The sequence below is a fragment of the Balaenoptera acutorostrata genome, chromosome 18, assembly GCF_949987535.1.
Source record: "Balaenoptera acutorostrata chromosome 18, mBalAcu1.1, whole genome shotgun sequence".
NCBI lineage: Eukaryota > Metazoa > Chordata > Mammalia > Artiodactyla > Balaenopteridae > Balaenoptera > Balaenoptera acutorostrata.
In genome coordinates this window covers 64,882,841-64,902,206 of record NC_080081.1, presented here as the reverse complement: position 1 = coordinate 64,902,206, position 19,366 = coordinate 64,882,841, and the positions used below count along the sequence as shown (strand labels likewise).

The following is a 19,366-nucleotide window of genomic DNA, read 5'->3' as shown; positions in this document are numbered from 1 at the left end:
GATGGGGCTTCCCTGGTGGCACAGTGGTTGAGAATCTGCCTGCCAATGCAGGGGACACGGGTTCGAGCCCTGGTCTGGGAAGATCCCACATGCCGCGGAGCAACTGGGCCCGTGAGCCACAACTACTGAGCCTGCGCGTCTGGAGCCTGTGCTCCGCCACGAGAGAGGCCTGCGCACCGCGATGAGGAGTGGCCCCCACTTGCCGCAACTAGAGAAAGCCCTCGCACAGAAACGAAGACCCAGCACAGCCATAAATAAATAAATAAAAATAAATAATTAAAAAAAAAATGGAGTGATGGGTTTCCCGGAGAAAGATCACAGAGGTACAGTGCAACCTTTTCACTTCCTGATATGCTGGAAGGTGCTGTCAGTGTGCCTTCTGTCTTGTGGAGATTGATCCCATCAACAGCAAAACACCAAGATAAAAAACAGGGGTTTCTACTCTCCAGTTCTCCCAGGCCAGCATGGAATTCCACCTTCTTAAGAATTACTGGTTTAGCTTCCCGAGTGCTAGACATTAATAGTAACTGTCACCTCGTTCCTACATAGTGATTTCTACTTCCAAGGGCACATTCATGTACTGTGTCCCCTTTACCCTTCAAACTCACCCTCTGCCCTGGGTAGAGGCTTCCCCTGATGTCAGCTCCTGACTCCTGGGCCACCCAGCAGCTAGATGATGGTGATTCACCTACAGGAAGGATCCCAGTTGAGTTTTGCTCAGTTTCAATAACCAGACTTGTATCCCAGGTTTGAACAGTGAGTACGGGACTTCCCTGGTGGCACAGTGGTTAGGACTCTGCACTCCCAATGCAGGGGGCCCAGGTTCAATCCCTGGTCAGGGAGCTAGATCCCACATGCGTGCCGCAACTAAGAGTTCACATGCCATAACTAAGGAGCCCGCGTGCTGCAACTAAGACCCGGCGTGACCAAATAAACAAATAAATAAAATTTTTTTTTAAAAAAAAGTGAGTATAGGGCCCCCAATGGCTCCTAGGTCCAGCATCGTCACGTGTAGATCAGCAGGTCAGGGTTTTACACACTGGCACCTGCCCGGCTCCTTCCCCTGGTCACAGCAGACTGCTGGCCTCTCCTTCTGGGTGCCTTGGGGCTTCCTAGTTTCCCTCAGAGGGAGCCAGATGATTCCCTTCACCTTTTCAGGATGCTTCATTTCACCAGGCTCCAAGGTTGATTTGTCTGTAATGGCGAGTCCCTCTTCCCTGCTGCCGCCTCTTTTTAATTCTGCGATGCCTTGGGTGCTTCCAGGAAGCTCAAGGAGATTGAGAGATGATCAGAGTAAAATTGATTTTAGCTCACTTGAATTTTGTTGTTTCTTTGAGCCTGGCTTTGTGTGAGTGTCGCAGCCCTGCTGGTGGGAGGGAGTTCCAGGGGGGTTGCCGGGAAGGGCTCAGAATGAAAGGATTAGGTGTGTAGGCTTGGTTTGCCGTCGCTGGTGGACGCTCACGGCTGACCCAGGTGTGAATCAGCAGCCTCATGTCCACTCTGTCTGGGTGAGGCCTTCAGAGACTTTTTAGAAGAGTATAGTCCTGTACGGACAATGCTTTTCCTCTTCCTTGAAGGCAGAGGAAGATTCATTTGTTCCAGACTTAAGCCAAATACGGTATTCAAGCTGATTACAGACCTTCTGAGGCATGAAAATGTGGGATTGCTTCTGTTCTCTCATTCTCTGAGCCTTTGTCTTAGGGTGAGAAAATATGTTTTAAGATCAATCAGTAGAAAGAAATTCTGACTTGGGTTCAATGGCTCAGTTAATGGGGAAACTGAGACAGGGCCCTGAACTCTGCTTTATCAAGGGAGTTACAGCTGTTGCGCAGAGTTTTGCCTGTAGGTTCAGCTCCCGGCAGCAGGAATCCGCCTTGGGCTGGTGATAAGTCCCTGACGTCTGCTGGAGCTCAGGGGGAATAGCCTCACGTTCACTGGATGCTGAGAACACAAGTTTCAGTTATGTGCTGAGTACAGAGGAAAAGGGGTAAATGGACAACATGCACTGATCATCTATGTGCATGGCTGTGCGCGCCACCGTAAAGGAAAAGGGGGCATTCAACATGGCTCCTCCGTCAAGGCGTTCTGAGTCTACTGGGGGAGGAGGCCATTTTAATGGCCACAAAACATACGTTTGCATGGATGTGTCATGGTTTCCTACCAATCATTTGGGAGTTTTTGTCAATATTTTGCTCCTAAGAGATTACCGAAGGCACATCCTAACTATAAGATGACAACTTCTTCTGTGACTCAGTTCTTGCTTACGATGCGTGTCAGTTTCTGCCTTGTGACATGGTTACCTCTGGACGCAGCCTCCTCCCCCAGTAGACTCAGAACGCCTTGACGGAGGAGCCATGTTGAATGCTCCCTTTTCCTTTACGGTGGTGCACACAGCCATGCACATAGATGATCAATGCATGTTCATTGCAGCTCTATTCACAACAGCCAGGACATGGAAGCAACCTAAGTGTCCATCGACAGATGAATGGATAAAGAAGAGGTGGTACATATATACAATGGACTATTACTCAGCCATAAAAAGGAACGGAATTGAGTTATTTGTAGTGAGGTGGATGGACCTAGAGTCTGTCATACAGAGTGGAGTAAGTCAGAAAGAGAAAAACAAATACCGTATGCTAACACATATACATGGAATCTAAAAAAAAATGGTCATGAAGAACCTAGGGGCAAGATGGGAATAAAGACGCAGACCTACTAGAGAATGGACTTGAGGACACGGGGAGGGGGAAGGGTAAGCTGGGGCAAAGTGAGAGAGTGGCATGGACATATATACACTACCAAACGTAAAATAGATAGCTAGTGGGAAGCAGCTGCATAGCACAGGGAGACCAGCTCGGTGCTTTGTGACCACCTAGAGGGGTGGGATAGGGAGGGTGGGAGGGAGACGCAAGAGGGAGGGGATATGGGGATATATGTATATGTATAACTTTGTTATAAAGCGGAAACTAACACACCATTGTAAAGCAATTATACTCCAATAAAGATGTTAAAAAAAAACTCAACAATAAGAAAACAACCTGATTAAAAAAAAAAAAAAGAAAGAAGGTAGATTTATATATAAGAAAAAAATCTCTAAAACATATTGTTAAGTGAAAAAGAAGGATATAGAACAATGTATAGTCTGATCCTATCTATATGGAAAAGGGGCACACACACACACACACACACATAATGCTTAAAATGTATAATATATAATGCCTGAAACATACATTTATAAATATTGTATGTACTTAAAATATTTCTGGATGATTTGTAAGAAACTGTGAACAATGGTGTACTTCTGAAGAGTGAGACTTTCCATTTTGTATCATTCCAAACGATTTGATTTTTAAAACCATTTTTTAAAAAAACCATTTTTAATGAAAAAAAATACATGTTATCTTTTTTTTTTTAAGGCTTTACAATTTTTTTTGTTTTCTGGTTTAGAACATCTTTCTGCACATTGTGGACTTATCTGATCCCAAGACAATCTGGAAATTTGTTGAAAATTTCAAGCAGGAACATACCCTCAATGTCCTGGTGAGCTTTGTAAACATAAGTAGGGGATAAATCTCATGCATGTGCATTTCTTGCCTGTGTGGTTGTAGACTGGTGTGTATGTTTGTGGATCTTTATGGTGACACCTTAGTGAGAATCTTTTATGGGGAGGCCTGTTCAGTCATCAGGTTCACTCACTGGAGTCAATCTAACCCTGTTGGTTGGATTTGTGGGGAAAGGAAGGGACCATCCACTGGGTCTGTGGGGGGATGGGGAGGTTCCATTTTTTTCATCAAATGATGATTTGTATACTGGTATTCCTGAGCTCTGTAGACTTGGGGATTTGCTATATTAAAATTAGAGGCTCAGGGGGAAATTAAATAAAAAGCTTAGTCCAAAAGGACGCCTGCTGCAGACAAGCACATCTTTCAGTAACACAGTCAGTTGCTCTCCAGAGAGAGCTGGAGGCCTCGGGTGGGTTGGTGTCCTTCTTCTCCTCCCATATACTCTGAGCTGAGCCACGTTTCTACCCAAATAGTTTCTAATGTGCTCCGAAACGCTCACTCGGGCTCAGGCCTGCTCTTGCGCTGTCCACCATGGCTATGGAGCATTTGAAACGTAGCTAGTCCAGACTGAGGTGTGCTACCAGTGTGCAAATCTGCCGACGCTGAAGACTGAGCGTGAAAAACAGAGTAAACTAACATTTTTATATTGATTCCATTTTGAAATGATACTCTTTTTGGATATCTTGAGTTAAATAAAATATTAAAATCCATTTTACCTGTTTCTTTTTACCTTTTTAATGTGGCTACTTTCTAGAAAACTTAAAATTACATATTTCTATTGGACAGCGCTGGTCTAGACGAATTCCTGGGGCACTTTATCGTGAATTAGGTTGCCGGGCCAAGCCCTGGTCATCGGAGGTCTCTGCACAGTCCCATGGCTGAGCCTGCTGCACAAATGGCATTTTCCAGGAAGGGGTTTGGAGTGAAGGGACAGTTGAGCAGAACTGATGTTGTCCCATGAATGTGGGACCAGTGGTGGTGGCGGAACCGTGGGGTTTGGGGACAGGTCCTTTGGCCCTATTTTCCTTTATTTTGAAACGAGAACTGTACTTTCTAGATCAATAATGCAGGTTGCATGGTCAATAAGAGAGAGCTCACGGAAGATGGACTTGAAAAAAACTTTGCTACCAACACTCTGGGTAAGTGTAAGCAGTTTTCTTGTTTGCTTTTAGCACAATAAACGTAGACATAAATGATACCGTAGAAGGGTCAGAAAAACATTGATCTACTTTTTGGGTTCTTGGTCCTTGGCGTGATTGCATTTACTTTAAATTTATCCTTCACTGCATTTATTATTTCTTCATAAAACACTCTTTTCATGTTTTTCATAATATGTGTTAGTGCCAGAAATACTTAGCATTGTTAAAGTTTTTTTTTCTAGGAAGCTCAAGGCTCGTTATAGACATGACTTTGGTGAGAAGGGCAAGGTCATCTTAGGTGGAAAGTGCAAACATGAAAACTGTAGCCAAGGGAACTTCCAGCCAGGGCTGAGAAAGGTGCAACCATGAGGCCAGAAGATGGGCCAAGAAGGGCACTCACCTGGAATGCAGGACCCCTGGGTTCCGGTTCCCGCCCTGTAATAACAGACCGACTCATTTTGTGCCAGGCCAGTGATTCTCAAAGTAGGGTTCCTGGGCCAGCAGCATCAACATCACCGGGCAACTGGGTAGAAACGCACATTCTTGGGCTTCACCCCCAGCTCTGCTAAATCCAAAACTGGGACGGGGCTGAGAAATCTGTGTTTTAACAAGCCCTCCAGATGATTCTGATGCACACTAAAGTTTGAAAACCAATGTACCAGGCTTTTAACCTCTTTGGATTTTCTCCATCTTGCACTAAGGGGTCTGGAGTACAGATCTTCCTCAGCTTATGTTGGGGTTAGGTCCCAGCCAACCCATCATAAGTTGATCATATAGCAAATTGAAAATGCATTTAATCCACCTAACCTACCGAACATCGTAGCTTAGCCCAGCCTACCTTAAACATGCTCAGAACACTTACATTAGCCTACAGTTGGGCAAAATCATCTAACACAAAGCCTAATTTATAATGAAGTATTGAATATGTCATGTAATTTATTGAATACTATACTGAAAGTGAAAAACAGAACGGTTGTCTGGGTCCAGAATGGCTGTAAGTGTGAGGGTTGTTCACTCCTGTGATCACCTGGCTGACTGGGGGCTGCGGCTCGCTGCCCTGCATCCCGAGAGAGCGTCATACCGCATATCACCAGCCCGGGAAAGGTTCAAAATCCAAAATTAGAAGTGCGATTTCTACCTAATGTGCATCGCTTTCACACCGTCATAAGTCAAAAAATCACAATTCAAACCATCGTAAGTCAGGGACCAACTGTAGACTATTTCGGTGACTTTCAACTCGGACATGCAATGAATCTAAGATTCTCCCCAGTGACTATACCATTTTCTCATAGGAAGTGAAGCTTTTAATAAGGCATTTTAATTCATCCTAAGTCACAAGATGAATGGCGGGGGTTCCTGTGTTTGTCGTTGAAGGTGTCCATTAAATAGTAACCCTCTTCCCAGCCAAGAACTGAACACTTTGAGGAGTAAGACAGTGGATGAAAGCCCCAAATCACTGTTGTTACAGATGAGGCTGGTTGAAGGGCATGGCTCACGTGAGAGCCAAATGGCTTCCTTAATGCTAAACCCCAGAGTTAGCCAGCCTCACTTGCTTTGTTGCATCTGGCTGGCCTCAGACAGACACCACCAACCCCTCCCAGGAAGAGGAAGACGCGGGGCGCAGAGCTCAGCAAGCCCAGATTATTGCTCCTAAATTTCCTCCATTTTTTAAGTGGTCCCCGTCCTCGCAGTGGAGAGAGGAAGGGGCTGAGGGAGGATGCTCGTTGTTCTCTCTCCGGGAGAAAGAGAACATCTGGAGTGGGAAAGAACCTTTCTCCCCGGCACTGAGGTTGCATTTATTTCTTCTTAAACAAATCCCTGGGAGCTTGCTATGAAACGCTGCAGGTTTAGTACAAAATATTCCCATCGTTCGCTTTGTTCCAAATGTGGTATCCTTGCCCAAAGTACCAAAGTACCCACATGTATGCACATGTGGGTCATGCCGGGGTTTGCCTTCTAACTCTCCTGGATGGCAAGGACTCCTAGGGTCCTAGCAGCTGGCCTCCCAGGTGGCTGCTCTCCAGGACCAGCTTTGTGATTTGCGGGGCCCAGTGCCAAACAAAAATAGGGGGCCCCTGGATTCAAAAGGTGCAGGGCCCTGTGGGGTTGCACAGGATGAAGCCCGCTCTGCTGCTTCCCACCCGCCCATCCACCACCCAGCTACATTCTACTGGGTGTGCGCTGCATGCTGGGCACTCGTGGGTGGCGTACGTATATATGGCACTGAACCCGCGTGACCACCCTGTGATGGAAGTATTCCTGCCTGTACATTACAGATGAAAACACTAGACTGAGAGAGCTTGCATAACTTGCCCAAGGTCAAGTGGAGGAGCCAGAATTTGCACCCAAGTCTGTGTGCCTCCAGAGCCCATGTTCATAACCAAGATGAGTTCTACCAGCCCCCCAGCATCTCCTCCCTCAGACCCATCACTGCGTTATCGTGAGATAAGTGCTAAAGGGAGGCTGCGAGGGGAGTGACCAGCCATGCCAGGAGAAGCACGGCCCAGGGCTAGGGACACTGCTTAGAGGGCCTCCTGGGAATCTGCATTGATTGAGAGTGTGGGGCAGGTCCGATAGACTCTAAGGCAACTGCCTTTTTTTTTTTTTGCCACGCTGCAAGACTTGCTGGATCTTAGTTCCCCCGCCAGGGGCTGAACCCAGGTCACTACGGTGAAAGCACAGAGTCCTAACCACTGGACGACCAGGGAATTCCCTTTTTTAAAATTTTTATTTTATTGTTTATTATTGTTTGCTTTTGCCTTTTTGATTGTACAGCTGATTATGTTGTACTTTTGTTACGGATCCAGTCTGCTTCTAAGGACCTTGATATCTCTTCATTTTCATTTCCTACCTGTGTTAGAAACAGTTTATTGATCTTTCCAACCTCTGAGAAGCATAATAATTCTCATGCTTAATATTTATTCATCCTCTCCAGAGGGGAAGACGTAGTCCAATATACACAGAAGCAAGTCAGTGACAGAGAGGGCAGCTTGATGTGCTTCTGCTTTACAGATGAGGAGATACAGAGAGGTTCAAATATTGTCATTCTGAAGCAGGTCCAGAGCCAAACAAACAGCCCATACCTCTGTCTGAGTCCTAGGAAACTGCTGGCTGCCTTTCTAATATGAAACATGTTTTCATGGCCTGATTATGTAACACAGGTTAGGTTGTCTTCTATTTTCTAAGATTCAGTTTGGCCTCTAGAAATACTTCCAATCCCCAGCCAAACATCAGTAGATTCCTGATACTCTGAGGGCAGGACACAATAGGATTTGCAGAATTTATCACCAGATCCTAAGAGTTCGGGAGGTGGAGGATTAGTGAAATACTGTCAGAGCCCGTGGCTGCGTGTGGCTCTTTGTGAAGACATCATAGTCTATGAATTAGATAAAGTTTGGAAATCATTCTCCCTCTCCTTTTGCGGAGATGTGTGGGGCACAGAGAGGTTTTCATAGTTTACTCTCCTAGGGACAAAAATGAGCTGCCCCGGGGCAGATTTGTGGGGAGACGAAGCGTGGAGGTAAAGTGATCTCATGAGACAGATGCTGTTTGGTTGCTTTTCTTGCCCCCTGTGTTTCGGGTCTCCTCAAACCATATCCATTTTGCCTGTTGGCATTCAGTGGCATTCAGAGTCCGTGAGGAGTGAAGGCGATGTGTGTGGGGGGGTGGGTGGGAGCGCAGTGCTTCGCTGAGTGCTGTGCTGGCAGCCGGCCACAGCCCGAGCATCAGCCGATCACAACCTTCACCCGCATCTCAGCCCCTCTCACCCACGGCACACGAGACAAGGATGCCATCCACCTCCTCCGAGACAGCTGTGTCATCAGTTAATTGATTGTAATAAACAGGCAGTGGTGCCTTAGATCTTTGGCAGAAGGTGGGAAAGTTCAGTTGAGGTCATTTTGGAAGGACGTACATACATCAGTGTACGGTACATGTTCTGTCCCTTCACATTCTGTGATCTGGAGCTTTCTGCTCACCGGCATAGCTCCACACCCAATGGTAACTGCTGTTTAAAGCAGGGACCCAGGGTCCAGAAACACCTTAATAATGATGATGATGATAATAATAATAATAATAATAATAATAATAATAATAATAATGGCACACACTGAACACGTTCCATGTGCCAGGGGCTCCACTAAGTGTTTTTCTTGGACTATCTCGTTCAATTCTCATAACAATTTTATAGATTTCATAAACAAGGAAACAGGATCAGAAGTAGTTTGAAACCAGAGTCTGAGTGACTCACCTTCCTAAATAAAGGACAACAAAATTATAGTTGGTCCATTTTTGCTCTAGGCTTGTATCTGTCAGCTCTTGCTACCTAACAAACAACCCCCAAATCTCTTAGGCATACAATAAATTAGCATGTATTTCTTGTTGACTCTTATGCAGGTCTGCTGGGTGGGCTGATGTCAGCTGAGCTCAGTAGGGTATCTCTAAGCAGCAAGTTGGGTCTGCATTATGTTCCAAATTCTTGCGTCCTCCTTGGACCGTTAGGCTGGCCAGAGTATGTTCCAGTGGCAATAGCAGAAGCCCAAGTGTGCAGGCACATTGCAAGCCCCTGCTTGCTTCAGATCTGCTAACGTCCAGCTGACCAATGCAAGTCATTTCACGGAGCCCAAAATCAAGAGTCAGGGAAACATATTCCTCCCAGGAAACTGGGGAAGAGAGGGTGAGTATTGTCAAACAGTAATCTACGACAAGGGTCTATTTTATTACATTCTAAGTCTTTGGAAATGGGTCATCTGAGTTTGATGGGGTAACCATTAACCCCAAATATTTAATGAGCAAAATATCTTGTTTGTTCAATAAACATTTAAAGAACACACACTGTAAGCTGGTCCCTGTGGTCAGCGATGAGGATTCAGAAATTATATGGACTCCTGGTCCAGTGGGGGAATCAGACATATAAACAATGTCAGTAACCATATGGTTAAGTTCTCTTTTCATCCATGAAGGGAGCTGGGGTCCAAACCCCAGGAAAGCAGAGAACGGTACTTCCAAGGTGAAATAGGCCCTCAGACACTAAATGTGTTTGGTGTCAGGCATTCTTATTTGTCAATAAGCCTTACTCTGAGCTTTACCTATGTACCATTTGGCTCCTAAAACCTCCTTCCAGCTCCCAAACCTTCAGGATTCCCAGAAAGACACAGTACCTGGGGATAGCAAGCACTGTAGAAATGTCAGCTAATATTGTTGTAACATCCAAATCCCTTCATCTGGCATTGAAGTCCTTTGTTATGGTACCTCCCCCACCTGTCCAAACATACTTCCATGATTTCCCAACATGGATCCTCTGCCAGTCGGCCCATTAGTTTTGGAACCTGTCACCAGCAGGATACCTCCATGCTTTTGTTCCTGTGGCTCCTGTGCCTAGAACGTCCCCTTCCTGGTTCACTTTCACTTCTCCTCCGTGACTCGCTGGGAGCACACCAGCCTGGAGCTTGGCCAGCGCTTCTCCTCCTCTGGGCTCCCAGAGCACCCTCTGTGACCCTATCTTAGCACCATAGAAGTCACCCTTTGATAGGTGGTTTCTGGCATAGAGCATGAATCACTGAGTGCGGGCACTGCCTGGCCCTTACGAGGAGCTCAGTCCGTTTTGAGCTGACCCACCGGGTGGGTAATCCAGTTCCTCCAGCTACGTGACTGTGCAAATTGCTTAAACCTCCTCAAGCCTCACATTCCCATTCTGTAAAATGGAGATCATGATACCTTTATAGGCTAGAGGTGAGGGTTAAAGAAGGAGTTGTAAGTTATTTACCCAAGAGAAATAACGTGTTCATGCAAAAATGTGCACGTAAATGTTTATAGTTGCTTTATTTTTATTCATAATCACCCCAAACTGGAAACAACCCAGATGTCCTTCAACTGGTGAATAAACTGTGGCGCTTCCATACAGTGGGATGCTATTCAGCAATAAGAAGGAACAAAATACTGATGTTTGCAGCAATGTGGCTGGATCTTAAATGCATTGGCGGAAGTCAAGCCAGACTCAAAAGGATGCATTGTATGATTCTGTTTATATGACGTTCTGGAAAAGGCAAAGCTATGGGGACTGAGAACAGACCGGTGGTTGCTGGGGGTTAGGGGTGGGAGGAGGGTGTGACCACAAAGGTAGTAGGTGACTGTGAGGGAATATTTAGGGTGACGGAACGGTTGTGAATCACACCACAATCTAATGCATGGAGTTACCCAATTGTATGCATTTGCAAGAGCTCATAGAGCTGCACACGTACACACACACACAGAATTTTACTGGACGTAAAAATACATAAGAAAAAGCAAAAAGATAGGAAAGTAGCATAGCTCTCAGCACAGTGAGTCTGTTTCTTGGTAAGAAGCAGACTATTTACTATGATTGATTTGAGGTGCCCTCCTTGGTAATCAGCGCGCTCCTAGAAGGGGTACTGTCTTCCCTCCAGCCTAGAGCACAGGTCACCCTGCTCACGCCTGGTAATAGTAGGTGCTAAAAAGCATCAGTTGGTGAGGAGTAAACGTAGAGGCACCTTCCGTGCTGTGCTGTGCAGAGGCCGGAGAAAGTCCTTCCGCTATTCCAAGGATAGTGGAATGCGCAAAGGCTGTGGACGGAGAGATGGCCGTCTTGCTGTCCAGGAGAGCCTCTTCGGGTGAGGGAAGGCGACCCCATGAGGAACGCTTGACCGGAACCAGAGTTCATGACTTCTGTGAGCCCATCTGGTTCTGGGTAAAATTGGGAAGCAGGCAGTAGTCACAAAAGAAAAGGTGATCAGCCAGCCTCAGTGTCTCACTGGCCTTCCCATCGTTCCTCACCCCTATCGTTGTCCTAGAATTTTCTCTGCACCACCTCTCCCCTGAGAAGCCCCTGAGATGCAGGGAGAGAGGAAGATGGAGGAGGAGGGAGAGGGAGAGAGGGCTGCTGTCCAGCTACATCAGAGGGCTCCCTTAGGTGTCCTTCTCCCGTTTTGAAATCTGGCCCCAAGGTGCCCAAGCCCCTCTGATCTCTTCAAACGACTGAACGAATGGACACTGGAGTATTATCAGGGCCCCAGCAAAACCAGTATGGCTTCAGCAGCATCCCACATTCTGCACCATTCCCAGTTCCCTTCCTCACGCCTCCTCTGCTCCTTCCCTCCAAACATTTGTCTCCTTTCTCTCATTCCCTTGGGCTACACTCCTTTCTGGGTCCCAGCTCACAGCTCAGTAAATCAAGGGTCTGTGCTCATCTTAGCAGGTGCCGTCTTAGGACTTTGTGTGGGGGGCAGGGTAGGGAGGAGGTGTTTATTCAGGGTCGCTTTTTTCTAATCATAAGACAAATGTGTCTTCTTTTAGAAAATAGGGAAATAAAAGTATCCAAGAGAAACCAAAACTCTCCTGTCATTCCATCATTAAGATAAAACCACCATTAACATTGGTCTGTTTTTTCCAGCCTTTTTCTATGTGTGTCCCCTACTCTGAGGAGGGGCCACAGTGTGTATACCATTCTGAGTCTTGTGTTTTTCCAGGTAGCATTATATTATAAATGTTTTCTCATATCATTAAACATCCTTTAAAATGTTACTTCTATTTAGGATATATTCTATTGTATGAATGCACCATAGTTTAGTATGTTTATCCCCTATTGTGGGATATTTAGCTTGTTTCCAACTTCTCACTATTGAAAATGATTCCACCATGAGTACTTTTGTTCATACATTTTTGTGTGGATCTTTGGTTATTGCCTTAGGATGGATTCCTAGGAGTGAAATTACAGACACCTAGTTTGTGACCATTTTTGAGACCTTTGACCAAATTGCCAAATGCATTATACATTAACCAAATTGCCCGCCAGAAAAATTGGAGCAATTTGTATTCCCACCAGCATTCTTAGTGCTTATCTCTCCCTATCCCAACAAACTCTGGGTCCCACCCATCATCCCCAAAAGAATGATCTTTGCAAAACTGATAGATGAAATCTGGCATCTTACTTTTCTTTGCATTTCTTTGGTTACTAGTGATATTGAACTTGGCGATGGTGGTTATTTATTGGCCATTTGTATTTCTTTTGGGAGTTGCCTGTTCATGTCCTTTGCCCATTTTTCAATTGTGATCATCATCTTTTAAACTGTTGGTTTATAAGCCTTCTTTGGCACATTTATCACAAGTGCCTTCCTCCCCGCCCTCCCCCGCCCCCCCCCCCCCCCAGTTTAGCAAATGACTTTTTAATTCTGTTTTTGGTGCTTTGGTTGGTCACACAGAAGTTTAAATTTTCTATGTAGTCAGGCTGTATATTTATTATTAAGACTGATTTATTCATTTTTATGGTTAAAAAAAATCCTGGTTACTCTAAATACTTGTTTCTTCCCCCTATTTTCTTACAACATTTTCTCTTATTTAGCGTTTTCGTCCACTGGAAGTTATTTGGGTATTAGGTAGGTAAGGACCCTTTTCTCCTCTTTCTTTCTCTCTTTCTTCTCACGCTTTTTAATAAGCAGTGTCACAGCTCTGCTTATATATTGCACAATCTTTCCTTTCTTTTGAGTTGTGATGCCATCTCTCTCATATACCAAATTCTCACTAAGTTGCTTCTCTTTCCAAGCTCCAGTCTGTTCCACTGATCTACTCATTATTGTCACGACTGCACTGTTCTCATTATTCACATACATTTTAATATCTTCCAGGGCAAGCCCTAGCTCATCACTCCTCTCATTCTCGAGACATTGTCACCCAGAGGACTGATAGACTGGGGGTGAGGAGGCCAGACTTCAGGCGCCAGGGGAGGCTGGTGGGGACTGGAGCTCCTGAAGCTACCAGGTAGGACCCCTCGGCCCCCAGAAGGGCTTTGGAGCCCTGGGTGAGGCTCTTGGTCTAAAACTGCACTGGGCGGTGGAGGTGGGGGGGGCGCCCTGTGCAGCCCTCCTAAGGACAGAATGGATAAACCCAAAAGTCAGAGATCATCTGCCCCTTGGCTTTGGTTTTCTGCCAGCCATTGAGGCTGCTTTGGATGAGGCAGAAACACCTTCCAGAGCTGAGCCCCTGGGCCACGATGGACCTCCCCACCTGCCTGCCCGCCACTCCGGGGTGGGGTCTGAGCCGCTGCAGTGCCCGGCCCGGGGCGAGCTCTCTCGGGCCCCGTGGGGACCACGCCTCCTGTTCTCCCAGCCAAGGAGCACTGGCCCCCATTCAGGAAGCCAGTGAGGTGCCCGGCCCCATCCTGGCCCCGGGGGCCCAGGACCTTATCGGATGATCTGGCTGGGATTCCATGGGTGTTTTTAAAGGAGAGCTACTCAACAGCAGTTCTACCACACACCCATTTGGGGAATTTTAAAAACAAAATCCCAATTAAGCACCTTCATGCTTTTAATAAGCCCATTCTCTCCCTGCTGTAAAGCAGGCTCTTTCCTTGTGCCCCAGGTGTAGTACCAACAGCCTCCCTCTCGGATGTGACAGCAGGGAGTGATGCAGTCATCTTGCACCAGAAACACTGGTTTAGCTGTAGCACCCTGAGGTACAGACCTTGGATGGCCTGGGGAGGACAAGGAAGTGACAGCATATTCACTTTTGTGGGTTACCTGGAGCCCAAGACATGTGCCAGAGCTCCCCCCTCTCCTCTCAGGTGGACCCTTCCCACCTCACAGGTGGAGCTCACAGATGTCCATTCCCACGTTTAAACAATGCTCTCCAGCTGCTCACAGCTTCAGCCACCCTGGAGTGAGCCCTCCCACCCCCAGGCTCTTTGCACAGACTGTGCTCCACGCCTGGACACCCTCCTTCCATCCCTACCCTCTCCTAGCACCCTGCCAGCTTAGTCCTGCCTCTCTCGCCTCTAAATCTTAGCTGAGGTGTCACCTCACTGCTAACTCGGCCCCGATGCCACCGCCACCCCATCCCATGTGCTCAGGACAGTCTCTTCTGCACAGCACTGACCTCACTGTGGGTGTCGGTTCATTACATAATGCCCTGTTAATGCCTGGTGAACACCCTGCGGTCAGGGAGTTCTCACAGTATCCCTAGCATTTATCACTGGGTCTGGCATTTAGCAAGTGGAACTGGAAGCGGGGAAGTTGAGGTTGGGGGCAAAGGGAAAGATCTGACTCATCCTCACCGCCGTCTGACCCCAAACCAAGAGTAAATGCCCCACGAGAAACTGATGACTCTGATGCCTCTTAATGCCTCATTTTCTCTGGGGCTCTGCGCTCCCAGCTTCCCCGGGTAATATGAGCTTTGAAGTGGTCTTTATACAATTTGTGAAGTCAGCGTGTGAGGCCCCGAGGCTCGCTGTGGGACGTTCGTGTTATTGTACCAATGGGAGAGGCACCAAATAGTAATCGTCACGCAACTGTCCGCTCCTTTAAAATCTACACCAGTAACCTCCCAGGGGTAGAGGGACAGTCATTTTCTCCGGCAGGTAGTATACCTGCTAGAAGCATATAGCCAAATACACCCACTTAGTAACCAAAGTGGCTTTAATTCAAGCTGGCTGTGAAGGTTTCTTAATAGAAACTCCAATCCGTTCTCCTATGCTAAATGTAAACATTGCAGTAGATTTTTCTCATCAAACAATACTTCTAATGCTACTGAAATATATCATACCCATGATATGGTATGATTTCAGGAGCACCATGAGTTTAATATTCAGATGGAAATGTGGTTTCAGGAATGCTTTCAGACTACTCCGCACCTCTCCTTCAGCATTACCCGGCTCGACAGTGTAACATCCCTTCCTAATTAGCTTATAGAGAGAGATTTGCTTCAAGTCATGTACCCATGTCATAAAGGTCCTTGTTGCCGTATTTAGAAGACTATGTCCAACATAAATTCCACTCCCAAATCTCTTTCTCATAATGAACCTCCATCGACATAATGAGTTCCTTGGAAGGAAGGCATTGTGTAAATTAAAAATACTAATGAGTCATAATGATAATGAATTATTTTCCTTATCATTGGGAGCAGGACTCAGCTTGGGCACATTATCCTGTGGCTGAAGGTGTCTTCCCTACATCCAGACCTGCCCTCCCCCAGGAGCCCAGACTAAAATAGGTTCTCTTTTTTTTTTCCTCTCCTCACCAAAGCTCTGAATCCCCCAAATGTCCCTGATCTTAGCTAGTCAGTCTTGGAGGAATGGAAGTTACTAAACTGGTTCACACTAAGATAGGAATGACCCGAAGGCACCCATAGCTGTTTCCAGCAGTGCGCTGCTTGCACCTTTCCAAGGATATTCCTATTAGCTGGTTAGCACAGGCGAACTGGTGGATTTTCTAGCTAAGACCAAGTCTTAGGGATTGTCTGGTTATAAGGAACAGGAACCCACTCAAGCCGACTAAACAAAACTGATTTACTAGGGGGGAGGCAAGGGCAGCCTTCACAGAACTTAGCGGCAGAGGCACAGCTGGGCTTTGGGAGCGTCAGGGACAGGACAGGAGAGCGTGAGGAACTGGGGTGAACTTTTCCTGTTTCTCTGGGACCCTTGTCCACAGACTCTATCCCAGCTCTCCTGTCTCTGCAGGATGCTTTTCCGTGCACATGGGCCAAATATGGCGGCCGCTGAGTCAAGGGTCCCGTGCCCATGCTCTTGCGGGGAGGGTTCGACTGGCACAGCTTGGCTCAGGTGTCACCCCTAACTCAGTCTACGCTGCCCAGGGCGTCGAGGTTGCGTGGCTCAAATATGGTGCCTGGCCCAGGGTCATGACTCGGTTACGTGTTGTTACAGGATGCAGGGCCCATCTCCAGAGGAAGTCTACCACACCAGGCCGAGGCGTTTTCTGCTTAATTTGGTTGGGCGCCTGGAGTGTTGAAGGGCTTTGGGGCAGGAGAGTGGCATTGGCGCCCGTGTTAACAGCAGGCCCATGGTAGGATCTGTGAGCTGGGCAAGGAGCTCCTGGTGCCACGTTCATCCTAAAGGAGCAGTGACTGGCAAACAACGGGATTCATTCCTACTCCCTTGGCACCGGGGTTGGTTGGGACTCTGTGGTTGAATGACTCAAGAAAAGGGAGATTTGCCATGTTTTCCATTCTGCGTGGACTTGCTGGGAACTTGGAAAAGTCACAGAACCTCTCTGGGATTCTCTTAATTCCAATTCTTTTAATTAAAAAAAATATATATATATATAAAAATATACGCATACATACTACTTACATATTTTTATGTTATTAATTTAGCAGATTCTTTTAAAAGATCTTATTGGCTTTATTCAGAGATTCCTAAATTGGGGAACATCAATCTAGCAATAGATAGGAGCCTCAAAGAACTGTACAAGGCGAGAAATTTTCTGGGCAGAAGGGAGCAGGAACAGGGAAGTTATACTGGGCATGTAGCAGATTTTTCCTGTGTTTCTCTTTGCTGGCCTGAAAAGATGCTGAGGGTACACAGGAAAGGCCTCAGAAAGCTGGCTAGGAGGCTGGCGGATTATAAATCACTTGTGGCTGGAAAGAGAGTGGCTTCATCTCCTTCTCAGGGAGGAGAAATGCTTGCTGTGTGTGAAGAGTGACATATGTGCTTTGAAATGATACAGCTGGAGACCTAGGAGGCAAAAAGCATATAGAAACACACGATGGCTCAGATCTGCTGGTGGGGGAGCCCAGAGAGCTGGATGGGAGAGGGCCCGTTTTGTGGATTTGGAATGCGGGAGATTTTTTTTTTAAAGATAGAAAGGGCCCTGAAGGCCTGTTGCTAAAAACTGCAGTTTCTCCAGGAGTTTTAAAAAATCACCTACCACCTGGCTGTGCCCTACACAGGCTGTGAGTGTATTTGGTAGGGATGAATGGCCCAGCTAGTCTTCCTGCCGGTGACTCTGTTAGCATCTAAATTGATACCGGTAGGGTATATTCTCTCAGAGGATGAAGCAGAAATCAAAACACACCCCCGTCTCCTGGGTCGGGGGAGAGGCGCAGAGGGGCTACCCCAGGATGAGCGCCCGGCCAGCGGGGGGAGCAAGTCCGGCCCTCGGCCCATCCCGGGCCTCTGGGAGGGAAGCAGCGGAGCCTCTAGAGGAGGGGTGCAGGCCTGTGGTGTGGAACCTGCTTCCAGCTTTCATTTCCTTTACGCCAAGGAGCCGTTTATGACAATCCGTCACGGCAGGCTGATGGGGCTGATAGCTTTTGGCAGAAGTCCTTTCTACTTCTCGCAAATTAAATCACAGAGAAAGTCACCAGCAGTGAATGCAAAGAAAGTGTTCAAGGCCACTACACGGAGGCCAACAGCTCTCAGAGACCCAGTGTTTGCCAGACTTTAAACATCCATGAATACTAACGAGGCGGGCACCTTCAGCGACAGGTTGGGGTGCAGACGCTAAGAATGCTGTGTGGCGTGAAGGGCACAACTCAGAACTGCTAATAATAATAATAGGAATAATGATAATAATGAAATAAAATGGCAACAACCAATGTGCACAGAGAGCTTTCCAGTCTACGCACACATTTTCGTTTCACCACAAAACCCTGTGATCCTAGGAGGTGGGCTGTCCAGCTATGGTCTCCCTTTCACAAGTAAAGAAACCAAGGCTGAAATGCTTTGTCGACCTGCCCACGGTCACACCGCTGGTAGGTGCCAGCCAGGACTCAAATCCAGGCTCCCGGCTCCCCCCAGCGCCCTTTCCGTGACACCAGGGTGCTCCGGTGAGCTTGGATGCAGGGCCGGGCTCGAGGTGGTGGGCAGAGCTGGGCAGGCAGAAACTCTGAGGAGTGGCCCAAAAAGAGCCCAGGGCTTTCATTTAAATTCCCCGACCCCCAACTCGTTAACACAAGGTAATATATGTTCATTGTTTGAAAAAACAAAACAAAACAGATAAGCATAAGAACATAGAAATAATAATTGCCCACTCAGAGATAAGCATTTTGAACATTTTAGTGCACCACAATATCATCCTTGCAGATACTTTTTCTTCATTTTGACACATCTTTCCTCACAAAAATGGAATTCTGTTCCTCCTGCCGTTTTGTAAACATCTCATTCCATGTACTGTGAATATCTCTCCATGTCAGATACACTTGAACAATATTTTTCTCATTTCGTTAAAAATGTTAGACATATAGTTTTTATGATTGCAGAAATAACCATAAGGTTCTAGGCTCATTGTAGAAATATTCAAATTCGAACCGTACAGAAATGCCCAGCAAAGGAAGCAGACGCTTTACTTAATCCCACCCTTGGGGCCTAAGCAGTGTTGCTACATTTCACGTTTCCTGTTCATGTCTTCCATGCACACTCTAGACGTAATGAACATATGTGTCTCTATACACTTTTTTTCTCTGCCAGGTGGGATCACACACTGTTGTGTAGTTTGCTTTTTTCCTTCCTCTGGTGTGGACATTTTATTGTCTCAGTCCCTGAGGTTCTAAGGCAGCTTTGTTCCACTCCTGGGGAAAGGAAACCCCATGAAGCTGGAGAAGGGGCAGGACAGTGGCAACAGGATAGGAGCAACACGGGGCTGGGCCCAGCGATCGGACCAGAAACCCTCCGAGGGGGGGCGGACCGCGGCTCAGGCAGCCACGTGCCGCTCACCCGGAGGATGCAGGTAAACAGTGCCGCCTCACCACCACCCCGGGGCCACCTGAGAGGAGGGGTCCCGCGGCCCCAGATGGCCCCATGCCCCCTCATGAATGCTCTGTGCCTCCGCAGGTGTGTATGTTCTCACGACTGCCCTGATCCCCGTCTTGGAGAAAGAACACGACCCCAGAGTGGTGAGTTGACTTCGGGGATGTTTTGTA

At 47.0% G+C, this 19,366-nt stretch overlaps 1 protein-coding gene across 12 annotated transcripts in view; it reads left to right on the top strand.

Moving 5' to 3' along the window:
* DHRS12 (dehydrogenase/reductase 12) overlaps window positions 1-19,366 on the top strand; it is a 66,496-nt gene that overhangs the window by 10,430 nt on the left and 36,700 nt on the right. For all 12 annotated transcript variants that reach the window (XM_057533247.1, XM_007193707.2, XM_057533249.1 and 9 more), the window contains 3 exons: window positions 3,448-3,540; window positions 4,621-4,702; window positions 19,278-19,339. In XM_057533247.1, the coding sequence (XP_057389230.1) occupies window positions 3,448-3,540; window positions 4,621-4,702; window positions 19,278-19,339 (237 nt within the window). The remainder of the gene's footprint in view (window positions 1-3,447; window positions 3,541-4,620; window positions 4,703-19,277; window positions 19,340-19,366) is intronic.